This window comes from Chrysemys picta, chromosome 10 (genome assembly GCF_011386835.1).
Source record: "Chrysemys picta bellii isolate R12L10 chromosome 10, ASM1138683v2, whole genome shotgun sequence".
Taxonomy (NCBI): domain Eukaryota; kingdom Metazoa; phylum Chordata; order Testudines; family Emydidae; genus Chrysemys; species Chrysemys picta.
In genome coordinates this window covers 79404040-79421087 of record NC_088800.1, presented here as the reverse complement: position 1 = coordinate 79421087, position 17048 = coordinate 79404040, and the positions used below count along the sequence as shown (strand labels likewise).

At 46.0% G+C, this 17048-nt stretch overlaps 1 protein-coding gene across 5 annotated transcripts in view; it reads left to right on the top strand.

The window, feature by feature from the left end:
* Positions 1 to 813: 813 nt before the first annotated feature.
* The window catches only part of FBXL18 (F-box and leucine rich repeat protein 18), a 30130-nt gene continuing 13895 nt past the window's right edge, over positions 814 to 17048 (top strand). For 2 of the 5 annotated variants that reach the window (XR_006175127.2, XM_042853119.2), the window contains exons 1-4: positions 826 to 1097; positions 3119 to 3319; positions 4531 to 6077; positions 9647 to 9865. Coding sequence is in view for 3 of the 5 variants with exons in the window: in XM_042853119.2 (XP_042709053.2) it covers positions 1080 to 1097; positions 3119 to 3319; positions 4531 to 6077; positions 9647 to 9865 (1985 nt within the window). In the remaining 2 variants the exon portion in view is untranslated. Of the gene's footprint in view, positions 1098 to 3118; positions 3320 to 4530; positions 6078 to 9646; positions 9866 to 13131; positions 13210 to 17048 lie in introns of all 5 variants that reach the window. The other 3 variants (XR_006175128.2, XM_042853120.2, XM_065558996.1) reach the window with 3 other exon arrangements.

The following is a 17048-nucleotide window of genomic DNA, read 5'->3' as shown; positions in this document are numbered from 1 at the left end:
AGCCTGTGATAGTAGATAGACAGGCCTTAAGGTAAAGTCCTATACAATTTAATAGGGCTGAAACCAATATGAAGCTGCAGAAATTTCACGGGGTTCTATAGAAAGTAATCTGAAACCAGCTCTTATGAGTTTATCACGAATCTCACCGTATTTGATGCTTGTCTTAAAAGTCCCAGCGCTCGGAGTCATGGGATTATGCAATAACCCTGGATTCCATTTAAAAAGAGTAAATTATTAGCTGTGATAAATGCTTGAAAACGTGTTTCCCGAATAGCTCAGAAACCGGAAGGCAAGTTAAAAGACCCTCTCCCCCATGTATTACTTTAATAACATATCCTGCTTTCTAAACCAAGTTTATGGGGTTTTTTTGGCACCTGACTCGTTGTTTGGGGTTGGCAACTCTGAAAACCCTATGACTGTAGTATGGGATGAGATCTTTCAAAGGTTTTGTTGGCTCAGGCTATCAGGACCTATGGCAAAGAGTCTAGAGACGATTTTCCGTGTAATCCCATACCATGGCTCAAAGAAGGTTTGGAAAAATTGCCGTAAGGGATCAGAGTAGCAGCCGTGTTAGTCTGTATCCGCAAAAAGAAGAACAGGAGGACTTGTGGCACCTTAGAGACTAACAAATTTATTAGAGCATAAGCTTTCGTGGACTACAGCCCACTTCTTCGGATGCATCCGAAGAAGTGGGCTGTAGTCCACGAAAGCTTATGCTCTAATAAATTTGTTAGTCTCTAAGGTGCCACAAGTCCTCCTGTTCTTCTTTTTGCGTAAGGGATCAGGGATTGCCCAGTGCCACTCCCAACATGACGGCTAGGAAGGGGGCGAGAGCCACTGCCACACTCAAGATGGCGGCACGAATGGGCGTCAATGCCACTCCCAACATGGCGGCAAAGGACGGCGCTGAGACGCTAATGCCACTCCCAAGATGAAGGCAGGGAGCTGGCCCAGGAGAAAGAGCGGAAGTGAGGTCAGAGGTGCGCCGGAAGTGTGGGGTGATCCTGAAGCCGGAGAAGCGGCTTGTTTAAGCGGCTCGAGAGGGCGGCCCGGGCTCTGGAGGCAGCTGCTGTGGGGCCATGTTCGACCCGGGACAGGTAAAGCTGCGGGAGAGGGGCAGCGGCCCGGCGCCATAGCAACCCCCGCCCGGCCCCATAGCAACCCCCTCCCATCTCTATCTGACTCCGCCCCCTCCTGCCTTCATCCCTCCCCACAAAGCCTCTTCCCTACGGGCCCTGCTGGCCCAGCTCCCCCCCTTCCATCCCCGTATATCCCTCCCCCGTCCCCCCCCGCAAGGCCCTTCGCTGAGTGGGCCAGGGAGGCTGAGCTCGCCTAGCCCCCACTCTCGGGTGGGGATGGGGATGGGGGCGGGGGCGCCGCACTGATGCCCCCTTGCTCTGGCGGGGGCCCTCGATGGCAGCCTGGCGCCTTTCTCAACCATACCATCCACATTCCCCGTGTTTCACTTCGCGGAATCCCCTTCACTGCCGATGGTTAAGAATCCGCTGAACAAACATCTGTCAGGGATGATCTCGGTTTATTTGGGCCTGTCTCAGGGCAGGGGGCTGGACGTGATGACCTCTTCTCTTGAGACCCCTTGCAGCCCTACATGTCTATGATTCTAGCCTCGCGCGCCTGCTCCAGAGTTGTTTTTCTCCTGTTGATGTTGTTTTGGCTTGGCTTTCTTTTGAGACCCAAGGACTGTTGTCATACTTGTTTTTGATTAGAACAAATGACAGAACCGTGGAAGGGATTAAAATGTAAAAATGAATGGAAAGTAACCTTAGAAATCAAAGTAGGCTAATTCTGGGGCTTGCCAGGTGATCCTTTCACTTCCATGTCAGTGCCCGGCCTGGTTATGGGTTGTTTAGTTAAACTGGAAGGGGAACTGTCTAGGATCTTACTAGTGGATGAATTCTTTCTATGAGTTAGCAGGAATTTATAAATTGTGATCTTTGCTTCGTGCATCTTTTATCCATGAGAACTGCATAATAACTGTTTCTGAAATGATCCTTAAAGGAGCGGTTCAGCTGTTTCAATGCTCTAGCTGTAGTGCAGTGTGTTGGTGGGGTGTTTGGCCATGTCTGTGCTGGGTATTTGTTGTCTGTACTGGCTTAAAATGTTTTCTCTCAGTTTAGAAAATGTATGTCTAGACTTTTAAAACAGAGTCTGACCATAGGACCAAACTCATATATCATATATATTTAGGGTACTGCACTGCTTTCAGTCAGTTCAGCAAACTCGTTTGAGCCCTTTTAAAGACAGGAGGAGAAATCCTGGCCCTCATCAAAATCAGTGGCAAAATTTGCATTGATTTCAATGGGACAGGATTTCCGTGAGGGTCTTTAATAATCTAGTTTTGTTCTTATCTCTGTGTAGGCATGCTGTAAATGCCAGACACTCAGGCCTGGGAGTATTATTTTGCTACAGAATCATTCCCAATGGCTGCTGTAGTGTTGATGAGCTCTGGGATTAATAGTCTGTTAGCTGGGAATTCTTGCCACAACATGTGATCTCAAGGGAGGGAGGATAAAAAGGAAAAACAGAGGTGGAATATGACTTTGCAATTTCTGTAGTTTCAAACGCTGTAAACATCTGACATAAAATGTACAAATAAGCTGAAGGCAGATGGTGGTATAAAAGATGAGGCAAAGTAAGAGGTTCTTACTTGGATCACACGTTTTGAGGGTAGGGGGAATAGAGGTGATAGGTTGCATTTCTGAAGAAGGGGAAAATCACTTTCCCAACTCCCAAGCAGGTCTTGGGCAGTACTGGGAATTAACTAGTTTAGTAACAACACCATAGCAATAAACTAAAGGACAGAATGAGCATAAAAGGGTTTTCTTCTGTTTCTAAATCAGCACTTAGAAGGAGGCTGATGAATTGGCAAAACGAGGAGAAGGCACTGCAGTATTGGCAAGGCAGTAGTGCAAAATCTGTTCTAGAGGAAAGTTGGTCTCTGTAGACAGTAGTAACCAATGGCTCAATCTGTGAGGCTTAATCTGTTTCTACCTCGGCTTATTTTATAAATCCTGCTCTTCCCAGGTCTGTCTTTTCTCCTCTGTCTCTCATTAACTCCATGAGGCTTCCGAGCTGACTTGCTGCTTTTTCCTTTCAGGAGACGCTGAGTGCAGAGATTGGGGAGGACAGTAATGGCATCAACCTGATGGAGTTCTCAGATGAGATCCTTTTGCACATCCTGAGCTACGTTTCTTGCACAGACCTTGTTCTGAATGTGAGGAGAACCTGCAGAAAGCTTGCAACTCTTTGTCTTGACAAGAGTTTAACCCACACGGTGCAACTTCATAAAAAATATCAGGTGGGGAGAAGCTGGTTTTATGCCCAGATAGGGCATGGGGATTGTGGTAGGCTGCCAGAGTGGGCTGCTTCAGAGAGTATGAAGACAGACTGATTTCTCCAAGTACAAAACAAACCATAAACATAGTTATATCCTTATAGCCCTGACTTGGAGGGAAGGGGATGATTTCTCAAGAATTAGGACAGTTAGTATGGCTACTCCAGAGACCTACTGTCACTTGGTTTAGGATGTAGTCCAGAAAGCCAATGTTACAACCACTTCTGGTTTTCCATATGGCTGTTTAAAAACAAACAAACAAACAAAAAAACCCGCTTAACTAGAATGTACAGTAGACCTATTTCAGAATGTCAGTTGTATTCCAAATCACTTAACTGGCATTTTAAAAAAAAATCTAAATTGTATGTAACAGCCTGCAGGTGATAAACTAAAGGGATAGCAACAACTTGAAAACAAGTAGCTTTAAAAAAAGTTTAATGTAGCTTTGGTCATTTCTGTCTTCCCAGGATGATGATGTTAAGATGCCCTTACAATGTTTCTTATTTCTTCAGAATTTGTTTCTCTTCCTGTTAGTGAAACACCCACATGAACAGGGGGAAATGACTACACAAAGTGCTGTCAAATACCCAAAGTAAACTAAAACCGACAAATGTATTTTTCGGTCTCTTGGTTATAGAAAATCTTAAGTGTTGTAATGATAGTAGGTAGTAAAAACAACTTCCAGGTAGAAGTGTGACTTTTAAGTTGACTGTCTCTCTAAGTGTAGGAAAGGGAGAAAGCATATTTCATCTAATGTGGAATGGGCTGGAAAGTGGATGAAGCACAGAGAACAAGCAGTAGTTCCTCTGTCAACTTGAACTCTTCCACAGATGCATAATTCTGCAGACATAGGGCCTGAATCTGAGAAGTGGTGAATACCCTCAATTCCTGTCAGTCATTGTCACTTAGCATCTGTTAGGGCCAGTCAGTAATGCAGATTCAAACTAGAAACTAAATGAAATGTAATCTTCGAGATCCTAAATCCAAAGGGTAAAACAAACTACCAGCAGTTACAACAATATGATACTTAGTACTTTTATTGTGCATTTTATCCAGGGGTCTCAAAACACCCTAGTAGAGGGTATGTCAGATGGGAAACTGAGGCACTGAGAAGTCAGGCAGTATAATTAAGCATCCTCTTCAATGTTACTGAAGCGGTTTGTGTTTAAATACAGGTCAACAAGGACAAAGTGAAGCAGCTAATGAGGGGGATTGGAAAAGAGATCCACCAGCTGAACATGGCTGGCTGCTACTGGCTCCCCAGTTACACCATTGACCATGTAATACGATGCAAGAACCTAGTGAAGCTGAACTTGTCTGGCTGCCATCTCACCTCCCTCCGCCTCTCCAAGATGCTCTCTGCTCTCCAGCACTTGCGCTCACTGGCAATTGATGTAAACCCTGGTTTTGATGCCAGCCAGTTGAGCAGTGAATGTAAAGCCACACTTAGTCGTGTACTGGAGCTCAAGCAGACCCTTTACACACCGTCATATGGGGTGGTTCCATGCTGCACCAGCCTTGAGAAACTGCTGCTCTATTTTGAGATCCTAGACCGATCCCGAGAAGGCTTAATTTTGTCTGGCCAGCTGATGGTGGGTGAAAGTAATGTCCCCCACTACCAGAACCTTCGTGTCTTTTATGCTAGGTTGGCTCCTGGCTATGTCAATCAGGAGGTGGTGAGGCTGTATCTGGCAGTGCTAAGTGACCGGACCCCAGAGAATCTTCATGCCTTCCTCATTTCTGCCCCTGGCAGTTTTGCAGAGAGTGGAACCACTAAAAACCTTTTAGACTCCATGGCTCGAAATGTATGTTTGGATGCTTTGCAGTTGCCCAAGTCCTGGATTAATGGATCTGGCCTCCTTCAGCACTTGAAGTTCAACAACCCTTTCTACTTCAGCTTTAGCCGCTGCACCTTATCTGGTGGCCACCTGATCCTGCGCGTTATTAATGGAGGGAAGGACCTCAAAAGCTTGACCAGTTTGAATCTCAGTGGCTGCATTCACTGTCTGTCTTCTGACTCCTTGTTTCGGAAGGCAGAAGATGATATTGACAGCAGCATTTTGGAGAGTCTGGTTGTTTCCTGCTGCAATCTGAGACATCTGAACCTTTCTGCTGCCCACCATCACAGCTCGGAAAGCCTAGGGAAGCATTTGTGCCAGCTCCTGGCACGGCTAAAGCACCTGCTGTCTTTGGCGCTGCCGGTTTGCTCCATCACAGATGTTCCTACAAACACAGACAAGCCACCTGTGCAGTCTGTGACTAATGTGGTGCCCCCAGGCCTTGGGAAGAAAATCCGGATTGGGGTGCCAACATATGCCAAGAACTTCTTGGAGCAGTCAAATCAGAAGTCTCAATCCTCTGTGTTTTGGACTCTATTGGAGAACCTCCCGTTTTTGAAAAACTTGGAGTTAATTGGGTCCAACTTTTCCTCTGCCATGCCCCGGAATGAGCCAGCAATTCGGAACTCACTGCCCCCTTGCAGCCGGGCACGGAGCGTTGGGGATTCAGAGGTGGCTGCCATTGGCCAGTTGACCTTTTTGCAGAACCTCACTTTAGCACAGCTACCTAATATCCTGACTGGTTCTGGGCTTGTTAGCATTGGATTGCAGTGCCAGCATCTGCAGAGTCTCTCATTAGCCAACCTGGGCATGATGGGAAAAGTGGTCTATATGTCTGCCCTCATGGACATGCTGAAGCACTGCAAGTGCTTGAGGGATCTCAGGTGAGGGCCTGTTATTGAGCTCCATTTTTATTCATGCATATCTAGAAAGGTGTCTATGTGGAGGAGAGGGGGATCTTATTGGTCCAACATAAGGAGGAAAATATACCAGCTTTCAGGTCCCATGGAAGGTAGCTGTGATGGCCTGAAAATTAGAGGGTTTTCCTCCTGGATAGCAGGTTTGTGGAGGTGGGAATGGAGTGTGTGTTCTGTATTGTCCTTGAGAAGCAGAGCTGGTCTGTATACCCTCAAGCCCCTGTGGCCTCCAAGGAGGATATATTCCTAAGACTCTCTCTTGGCAGTGCAGAGCATTGCAAGTTAACATGTTGGTCTACAAAGAGCTATCTCCTCTCTCCTGATCTCTTATCAGACCTCTGGTTAGCTCTCTTAACTAGTGATTGCTCTATGATAATGCAGAACATTTACCCTCCAAAAGCTCTATTCATTGCTGCTTCTGAATTGGCCTTTCTCCATAGAGTCTAAATGCTTTAACTCTCCCAAACAAAGGTAGCATGATTCATCCAGATACATAAAGAAACCTCAACTATAGCTAAATGACATGGTGTAAATTCTGTGAACATTCTCTCAACAGGTTTCTTCATGAGCTCTGAAGGTGGCACTTAGGTCAATAGAAGTGTTTATTTTTAAAACATCTTTGTGTTGGTGAAAGCTGCTGGATTCAGAGCTCTGACTGACATCTTCTGTCCATGGCAGGTGCAGCATGGGCAGTGGCAGTAGAAGCCAGGAGAGCAATTTAGCCTTTGGCTTTGTCTACACGAGGGACTTTTGCTGGCACAGCTATGTCGGACAGTGGTGTGATCGCTGACCAACGTAGCTCTGTCAGCAAAAACCCCTAGCGCAGATGCAGCTATACTGCCAAAGCTGTGCTTTTACTGATAGAGCTTGTTTCACTTGGGGGTTGGTTTGATGCCAGTACAAAGCACAACTTTGTCATTATAGCTGTGTCCACACTAGGAGCGTTTGGCCAGTCTAGTATACTGGTGTTCTTATACTGGTAAAGGGCTTCTAATGTAGACCTGGCCTTTGAGAGGCTAAACATCTTCAAAAAGAGCTAGTTACATAGCAAGACTAATCTTTGGAGAAAACAATTTGATGTGCAGTGGTGGTTTCCATTTGGCCAGGCCCAGAGAACTTTGCATCCAGGAACTATGGTATGCCTTGTCCTCAGGAGTGCCCAGTCTGTGGTGGAGAGGATGTGTACAGCTTCCCACAAAGGAAAAGCCCACATGTCTCCCATGGTAGTAGCATAAGAGCACTCTGCTTAAGGTACCATAACTTTCCAAATGGAGTTGGGGAAGGTTTTATCTGGAGGAGTTGCTCAACATTTAAAACCTGTCAGTAAAGTTGTTCGTTGAAAACCGGATTGGGTGTCATTTGGCGAATTCCACCATCCTCAAGAATTTTCTGCAAGCCTAGAAATTAATTTCAGGTGATGTTACAAAGCAGCAGTGTCACCTAGTGAATAAAATAGAGTATTACTAGCGTGCATTTTCCCTCCACTTCCCCTACTCACGTTTGGAAGTTATTAACCCAGAAAATGGGAGCCAGTGTGTCTTTGTGTCAGATTCACATTAGGATGATGACATATTGTGAAAAATCAGGCAGGTTTCTGATTTTTAGTTAACGCAACTGGAAAATTGAGTATAATGCAGGATCTTAAGTGACAACCAGGTATTGCTCACCTCTAGGGTGAATTGCTGGGTAGCTGTCAAATAAAAACACCTTCCCACAAGCTTCCTTACTGCCAGAAAGTTCTGGACTGGCAAAACAGGACGTAACAATTATCAGGATGAAGAGTTGCTCAGATACGCCTCCATACCACAAAAGGCTAGATAGAGATTATCCAGTCCAGGGTGGGATTGCCTGCTGGTTGTCATCTATTGGATTACACATCTCCAAGCTCCTGGCTCGACTGACCCAGTGACTGAGTCTCATAACTGCTTTGAGATCCTTCTAGCAAACCTGGACTGAGCAGCCGTATCTTCCTGGTGCCACTGACCTTTTGCAGTGGAGATACTTTCTGTAAAATGGTTATTTGGACATGCAGAATCTGGTTAGGCTGCGAGTTACAGCATGGAAGCTGATAGCTTCCAGAAATTTCCGTAAGGGAGGGGGAGGTGTTTAGTACTTTCCACTGTGAATTTTCAAATTGACACATTCCTTTCTGAAGTGGTCCATGTGCTGCAGACTGACTGTCAGATTCCTTTACTTAATCAAATCCAGACCAGTTCTTTGGCCTATGTGAAATATAGGAGAGGTTGCATAGAATCATGTGCTGACAGATTCTTCTCTGACACTTCCCTCCCCCCCCCCCCCTTTCTTTCTTCATCTCCTCTCCGTTGACCTATCAGGGCTTGAAGATGTTCAGCCTGGTGGCTCAAAAGCACTAGGTCTAGGGTTACCATACGTCCGGATTTTCCCAGACATGTCCGGCTTTTTGGTCCTCAAATCCCCGTCCGAGAGGAAATTCCAAAAAGCCGGGCATGTCCGGGAAAATAGGGAGGGGTCATGGGGCTTGGATCCGGGCTGGGGCCGGAGCTGGATCCGGGCTGGGGCCGGAGCTGGATCCGGGCTGGGGCCGGAGCTGGATCCGGGCTGGGGCTGGCGGTGCTCGGCTGCCGGCCAGCACCGCTCGGCCAGGGCCGGGCCGGAACCGGGGCCCGGGCCAGGCCAGAGCCGCTGGGACCGGGGCTGGGGTTGCTCGGCCAGCGCCCCAGAGCCTGAGCCGAGCTGGGGTCACCAGGACTGGGGCCGGAGCCGCTCGGCCGGAACCGGGGCCAGAGCTGCTCAGCCGGGGGGGCTGGACTGGGCCGTGCCCCCCAGCCCCAGCTTACCTGCTGCCTGCCTGTTTCAGGCTTCCCGCGAACATTTGATTCACGGGAAGCAGGGGAGGGGGAGGAGCAGGGGGGTGGAGCGTTCAGGGGAAGGGGTGGGGCCGGGGTGGGGAAGGGGTGGAGGTGGGCCGGGGGCAGAGTTGGAGCGGGGCCAGGGCCTCTCTTTGTTTTTTTTTAAATATGGTAACCCTAACTAGGTCTCCATCAGTGTCTGTTGTGAATCAATTTTTCCTACTTGGTTCACTCTACCTGGAGTCTTACCATCCTCTAGGCAACAAGCTCAATGTGACTAGCTTGCTCAGCATTTGGTCTGCTGGAGCAGCAAGGCCCCATTGTCTATACCAGCTATTAGCCTTCTGACCAGATGCCAAGTAGCCAAGTCTGGGCCTGCCTCAGTCTCCGTTTGCTGATGTCATGTAAACTGCTCATTGCTGAAGGGTAGCACTCTGTAAGCAAGAGGGCTGAGATTGGAATATCACCTTTGCTATGGTGCTCCCACTCAGACATGAGACTATCATGTGCATTCTGTATATAGATAGTGCTAGACCACTCCTGATCTCTGAATCCACCAGCTGTTTTCAAGTGGGAGCAACACATGGCTAAATTGGAGACACTCATTGCACCATTCACAGCCCCATACGAATGCTGCATCCCCCACTTGTTTTAAAGCAGCAGGCTTAAAATTCATCCTCGGACTTGTTTGTGTTTTTCTTGCAGGCTAGAGCAGCCGTATTTCAGTGCTAACACCCAGTTCTTCCAGGCACTGAGTCATTGTTCTTCTCTCCAGCGCCTTTGTGTCATCTCCCGGAGTGGAACTCTGCAGTTTGATGCAGTGATGTCATTCATGGCCAACTGCCTTGAGGTCGTCATGTGCCACATGTTTATGGGAGAATCTCTCACAATTTGCAAAAATCTTCAGCAGACCATTTTACGGAGGTGAGTAAGAAAGGGGCCGAGGTGGAATTTCTGGGGCTGTTCAGGATTTATCCCCATTGCCTTTCCCTCCAGCTTTTATATGGGCCAGGTGTGGGAGCACTGTGTAGTGTTCTCATGACCTTTTAGCATGCTAAGAAGCTGACAGGTGAAATTTAACTTCTTGGCACAAAGAATGGCCTCTTATTTTAATAAGAGCCATTCAATGAGCTACTTGTAAGTATTCTGTAAGGTTTTTTTAATCCCCTTGTCCCATCATGATTGATTTGAAGCTTCAATCATACAGTTACATGATAAATCAAGTGACAATTTCATGTAAACAAAAAAACATCTGGCAGCATTTTAAGTACTGAAGATGTCCGAGTTTGAGCCTTTCCTCCTTCCCCACAAGTAGCTACAGCTCATTCACCGACCACTAATCCCTTGTGAATGTCGCTTACTGATAGTGCCCCAGTAGAGCAGTTCAAAGCCTTCTGATTGGCTAAGGGGGGTTCTTTTTGGTGTAGCCCTTGCATGTTTGGCAGTTCTTAAATAAGTCTTGTCTAGCCCCTTGCAGTGTTCTGAAGCTCACATAGTGGGAAGCATTTGTGTATGAACCGTGAACTCCTTTTGAAAATAAAGCTTTTAATTACACTTGGCATGGTGGCAGCCATCTCACAAAATATTTCCCATTCAACAGAGACTTCACACTATTTTTTTTCCTTTTCTTAAGGCATTTGGTGTGTTTTCTTAGTCACCTACTGTGGCTTTCCTCTATTACATTTTAATAAAAATTTCAAATCAAATGGCATTATTATTATTATTGCATCCTAGATGGTAGTTCTACCCCAGCCCTTCCCCAGCTTCAGGCTTGTTTTCTAGGATTAAATCCAGCAGAGGCTATGACTGTATTATCTACCTAGCAAACTATGTACAAGACTGCTTATTACTGCCTCTAGGAGCATGCCTGTTCCTTTGGGATAGTAGCTATTGGAAAACATACCAACATCTGAGTAAATAAAGTCCCTGTGATGTGTCAACCGTTTTTTTGTTTTACTGGGCTGTCATCTCTGTAAAAGCATTTCTTTATCTAATTCATTTGTGTGCCATGGGGATCTTTAGAAAGATCCAAAAATCCCCTGTCCGCTTTTCTCCTTCTATATGCCTGTTCGAGATGTCATTGCAGCACTGGCCAGAATTTTAATATCGTTTTATTATGCAGAGCTATGCTATTCCTCACCCGTATTGCAGATCTCCTCCTCCTCCTCTTTTCTATGCTACATATCACTTTTGTAAATTCTGTGTCTCTTTATATTTGAACTCCCAGTAATTTTCCAAAGAGCAGCTGATGCCTTGTGGAAAATGCTGAAAACTGTCTTATATTTAGAAACAATTCTGCCTGTCATTATTATTATTCTTCCCTTGTGTTTTATTAATAGGGATGTTTGTATGAAAACAGGATCTTTGGGGGTTTTTTAAAGAGAGCATCTGCTCCTGCTGTTAATTCCCCACCTGAAGTCATAATCCTCTGACACTGTAATTGGTGGCTCTGGAAACGATTTTGATGTCACGTAAGATTATGACTTCAGGAAGAGGATAAGCAGCAGGAGCAGATGCTCTCCTAAGCAACAAAGATCCTGTTCTCGTGCAACTGTCTCTAGTAATAAAATACAAGGAAAGAAATACAGAAAATGATGTGTAAGCAGAACACGAAAGCTTCCATGCCACATCAGCGAGTCTTTAACCATGTGACTTTTCCAGCGTTACCATTTTAGTCCTTGTACAAATATGCCTTCAAATGGGGTCAATAATTGACTCTCTTGACTGTGGTTTATCTGCAACTGCGAGGGTAAAAAGATATGCAGTAAAATTGAGAAGAGATTATTTTTGCTAGCTAGTTCATTGCTAGGTCTTCGGATGAGAATTGTAGTTTGCACAGTGTAGCTCTTTAGTATGCTGGTATTGTACCCCCAAATCCAACAATCTAATACCACAGAAAACACCCAGCAAATATGAGATTAAAATAGCTTTATTCCAGAGTAAGAAAACAGTGATTTTTGCTTTGGAAATGATTTCTATGGGCTCTGTGTAAGGCCAGAAAACATGAAGGGCTAGTGTGTGTGGGGACGGGGCGGGGGCTCTCAAAGCTGAACATTTCTTTGTTTTCTTCCCTCCCTCGGAGCCATGTGGGAGTACATCGGGACTTTCTCTGTCACTGCTATGGACTAGATGATTTGGTTTGGATTCTGGAGGGTCCTGGGGATGGCTAGTTTTGAATGGGGAGGTGCACCTTAAGTGAGATTAATTGTCGTTTTAAAGCAGGGGTGGGCAAACTTTTTGGCCAGAGGGCCGCATCTGGGTATAGACATTGTATGGCGGGCCATGAATGCTCATGAAATTGGGGGTTGGGGTTGCGGGGGGGAGCGGGATGAGGGTTCCGGCTGGGGGAGTGGGCTCTGGGCTGGGGATGAGGCATTTGGGGTGCAGGAGGGTGCTCTGGGCTGGGACCAAGGGGTTCGAAGGGTGGGAGGGGAATCAGGGCTGGGGAAAGGGGCTGGGTCGGGGGGGGCTTGGGTGCAGGCTCTGGGCGGTGCTTACCTCAAGGAGCTCCCGGAAGCAGTGGCATGTCCCCGTCTGGCTCCTACGCGGAGGTGCGGTCAGGCGGCTCTGTGTGCTGTCCCACCTGCAGGCGCCGCCCCTACAGCTTCCATTGGCCCCAATTCCCGGCCAATGGAATTCATGGAGTTCCCGGCCAATGGGAGCTGTAGGGGGCAGCGCTTGGGGCAAGGGCAGCATGCGGAGCCCTCTGGTTGCTGCTATGCATAGGAGCCAGAGGAGGGACATGCCCCCGCTTCTGGGAGCCATGCGGAAAGCCCCCGACCCCACTTACCGGCTGGAGCGCCGAAACAGGGCAACCACCCGACCCCGCTCCTTGGCGGGAGCTCAAGGGCCAGATTAAAAGTTCTGATGGGCCAGATGCGGCCCATGGGCTGTAGTTTGCCCCCCCTCCCCCTCCCCCGTTTTAAAGGGATGTGGAGAATTGAAGGGCAACTCTGGAAAAGCTTTCTGTTAAAGATGCGGAGGTGCTCTTGCTGAAGTCTTTAGAGTTTGGAGTGTTCAAAAACATGGTCTAGAGCAGTGATATTCGAACGCTGATCCGTGAAGGGACTCACGCTGGTGATCCGGGGAGAGCGGACTAGTCACATGGTGCTGTTTCTCTCTCCAGCTGTTGAGTTACATTAGAAGAAGCTGAAAGTACATTATTTTTCTAATACTATTTTTCCATGTAGGTAATTGCTGCAGCCTTCACAGGGATGTTGATTGACTGTCAGCAGGAGGGGAGGTGGCCCATAATCATAAAGAGGAAGGTTGGTGTTTAGGAGACACTGTTCAAATGTCCAAAGTTTGAGAATCCTTGTCTGGTAGATGGAGCACAGGGGGAGCGGAGGCAGGAAGTCTGGTGTTTCAGTCCCAGCTTGGTGTATTGCCTTGCTTTAAGTCCTCAGTTAATTTTCTTCAACTTTCTCCTCATCTGTAAAATGCGGATCATATTTGTGCCTAACTCGCTGGTTGGCCCAGAAGTTGGATAGAGATGAAGAGGTTGATAATTGTATCCTTTTAGTCTTGAGGCTACTATAGGCAAGAAGCTGCACAGGTCCATCTTTTCATGGAATTCATTTTATGGTAAGGTTCCTGGATTCTGCCGCACTGTGATGTGGGCTGGGAGTTCTCCAACAGGATCATCTCATTATCTTAAGTGTAGGCTTTTAACAAATGAATTTTCACATTTAAATCAGTGCAGTACCCTCTCTGCATGCATCGGTATTAAATTCTATTTTATGTCCCAACATCTTTGATGCGCTAGAGGCGTTCATATGAACAGCACAGTTGTAACATAAAAGTTGCAGGGGTGAAGCTGGGTTTCCTGGCAGTTGGGTTTTTTGTCATTAGCTGAGAAGTAAGAGGTATTCCAGTAATTGGATGCTTATGCTATAATGATCAGTGAAATAGCGAACAATGTTGAAACTTAAATTATTGTCAGTCATAAGATGATTTGGGCAGTTCGCACCTCTCAGAGCTATTGCGTTAGGCTGTCTACAGAGTCAAGAAGAGGTCGCTGCCTGAGTTTACTCTTGCTTTATGTTTTCAAGGTTTTCTTCCCATCATAAGGGGTAGAAACCATTTTTATTTTAAACAAAACTTCAATTTTGAAGCACAGCTCTGTGGTAGGGGGTGCCTTTCATGGCTGTGGAATATATTGCGTCCTGACTCTTGACAACTTTATAACTGGAAGGCTTTGTGTAAAGGTTGGCTTGTAGCCAGCTTCAGAAATATAGTTGTCCCAGTTGGTAGCTGAGTATTAATGGTCTCTGTGCGTGTAGTTTATTTCAGTCTCTAATGTAGATGCATATTTGTGAGCTTTTAAACGTTGGTATGTTTGTGGTATCTGGTTCTAGCTTCCCTCGCCTGTTTGCTATACATATGTTGGCTGTGGTGGTCACCTTTTCCTCCAGATGCCTCTGATATAATTTTGTGTCCACTGCACTGGCACACAGTAGAGATTGTAGAACTGATATGGAGCCCTCCCCTGATAGTTCAGCAAACAGGATGACAAGGCCACGTTCCCTGAACTGCAGAGGAGACTAATTACTTCACTGTATGCAAATAGGTTTCTTGGCATTTAGGGGGGAGGGGAGGGGTGTTCTATCATTCACTTTTCATGTTGCCCAAGCACACATGAGTCCCTCTTGGGAAAGTAAGGAATTAGAGCATTAATCTGGGACTTGGGAAACCCAAATTTGGTTCCCTGTGCTGCCACAAACTTCCAATGTGTCCTTGGACAAATCACTTAAATCTGTTAGTCATAGAATATCAGGGTTGGAAGGGACCTCAGGAGGTCATCTAGTCCAACCCCCTGCTCAAAGCAAGACCAATCCCCAGACAGATTTTTGCCCCAGATCCCTAAATGGCTCCCTCAAGATTGAACTCACAACGCTGGGTTTAGCAGGCCAATGCTCAAACCACTAAGCTATCCCTCCCCCAGCAACTGGTAATACTCAAACTTAGTATATCTGTGTCTCTGTTCCCCATCTGTGAAATCGGGATAGTGGCTTTGCCTTACCTCATGGAAAGTTGTGAGAATAAATATATAAAAAGATTGTGGGGGACCCAGATTCTTTGGTGATGGGGACCATCTGAGTACCTAGCTAAAAATGGAGCGAATGAGAATACTGCTGTTTCCTTTTTAGATTTGCACATTACCACTACCAGAAATACACTTCTGAAATATTTCAGTCCAGATGGGTGTTAAATTTACTTAAGTAGGCGTTCCATTAACACTACTCCACGTGTTAATTCTTGAACTGTACCGTAAATATTATGTTTCATGAATATGGAGCATGACAGTTTTAGATTCCAGTCTGACCAATTCTGTGGAGCAAGAAAGTTTCCTCAGGAGGCAAAATTAAATGCTTCCTTCTGGGATTTGTTTTACCAACTCTTGCTGTAGATTTTAAAAATAGTTGTACCTAGCCAGTGTGTCAAACCCTATTCCAGCCAGACACTTCTATGGTGTTAGGACATTACTTTCTCCAAGCTGTTTTCCCAGAGTAGATTTTTGAATTGTAGTTCTCATAAATCTCCACTAGATAGAGCTGTGGTATATAGTAGATCTACCACCAATGTTGACTCTGTGTGTGTTGCGGGCCATGTATTTCTTCACCCCAGAAATCTTGCAGAAAAGGCTGGAATTCAAATCCCTTTTGCATAGTACTTCTACATGGCACCATTAGCGGGCATGGTATTTCACAAATGCCGAAGAGAAGTTCCTTTTCCTGCAGAGTTTACCAGCAAAAGAACGGACTGCAGAAAGAGATGTGGTATGAAATGTTTGGCAAATGTCTTACTGGCTCCAGGGACTTTTTTTCCCCTCCCAGTTTATTTTTAATCATTTGCAACTGGTAATACTCAATCTTTAGAATATTAGACCTATAGCACCTATCACTGCAGCAATTTTTAGCCACATTTCAATAGTAAATCATGGAAATCTCTGAAAAGTCCCTGACAAGACACCATAGAAATAGAATGGAAATGCAACTATAGCTCAGCGATAAAAAGGCCTTTATCATTGAGGATTTTTGGAATATAAAGCGAAACCATCAAGGAATACGTTGGAGTTATGATATTTATAGTCATGGGATCACAGTTAGGACTGAGATGTCAGCTCAGAGCTGGACAGCTTGTGGTTTCAAACTAACTGCAGTGTTTTGAGGAGGTATGTGATGAAGGGTGGTGATTGCACTGCTTGGTACAGTTATTTGTCTCAAGAATGCGTTATTGTAGTACCCTATACTTGCTGCTACTATTGAAGTCTGCTGGCTAACAAGGGAGTGACCGGCTACTCTAGGAGCATTAGTTACAAGGTGATCCAGGGGACTGATGCAGGGTTGGGAGCCAGACGCTCCTGTTTTTCAGTCCTGGCTATATAACTGTCTTGCTGTATGGCCTTGGACAAGTCAGCCTCTCTGCCTCTGTTTTCCCATCCGTATTGGTTACCTGTCTCCATAGAGCTGTTGAAGATTGTTTATGCAGTGCTTTGTGCCTTTAAAATGTTGTGTTTAGTATTACTCCAGTGCTGCAAAGTGACTGACTCCACAATTCTATTCCTCTAGCCGCCACTGTTCCCAGCCCCTCTTGTGAATCCTTGGAACTGGAAACTGGGGAGAGAGGAGGAAAAGAAGTACCAAGTCACCTTTTCCAATCCCCTGCCAGTGTAGGGTTCTTCCCAGCATTGTAAATGGAGTGCTGTGTCTAGTTTGAATTGACTTCGGCAATAGGAGTCCTACCACTTCCCTGGCGTGGCTATTCCACAGTCTAATTAGACCTCCCTGCTAGGAAATTTTCCTACTATTTAGCCTAAGTCTTCCTCTGCTCACTTTCATCCTTTTCTAACCCTAAACTCTTGGATCCTCCTAAATACTTTCTCCTATGGTGATGGTGACACCCTTAAAATGTTTATCCAATTCCCCGCCCCCCTGACTCTCCTTAGTTGTCATTTAGTCTAGCTGTGCCTATTTAATTCTCCCTTTCCTCAGAAGTCACCCCATTAATCATTGTAGCTGTTCTTCTCTGAAAGTCCCTCCAATTGGTCAACCTCTTCCTAGTGAAGGCACTTTTTTGACCCACTGGATTCTTATTCCGCATGATG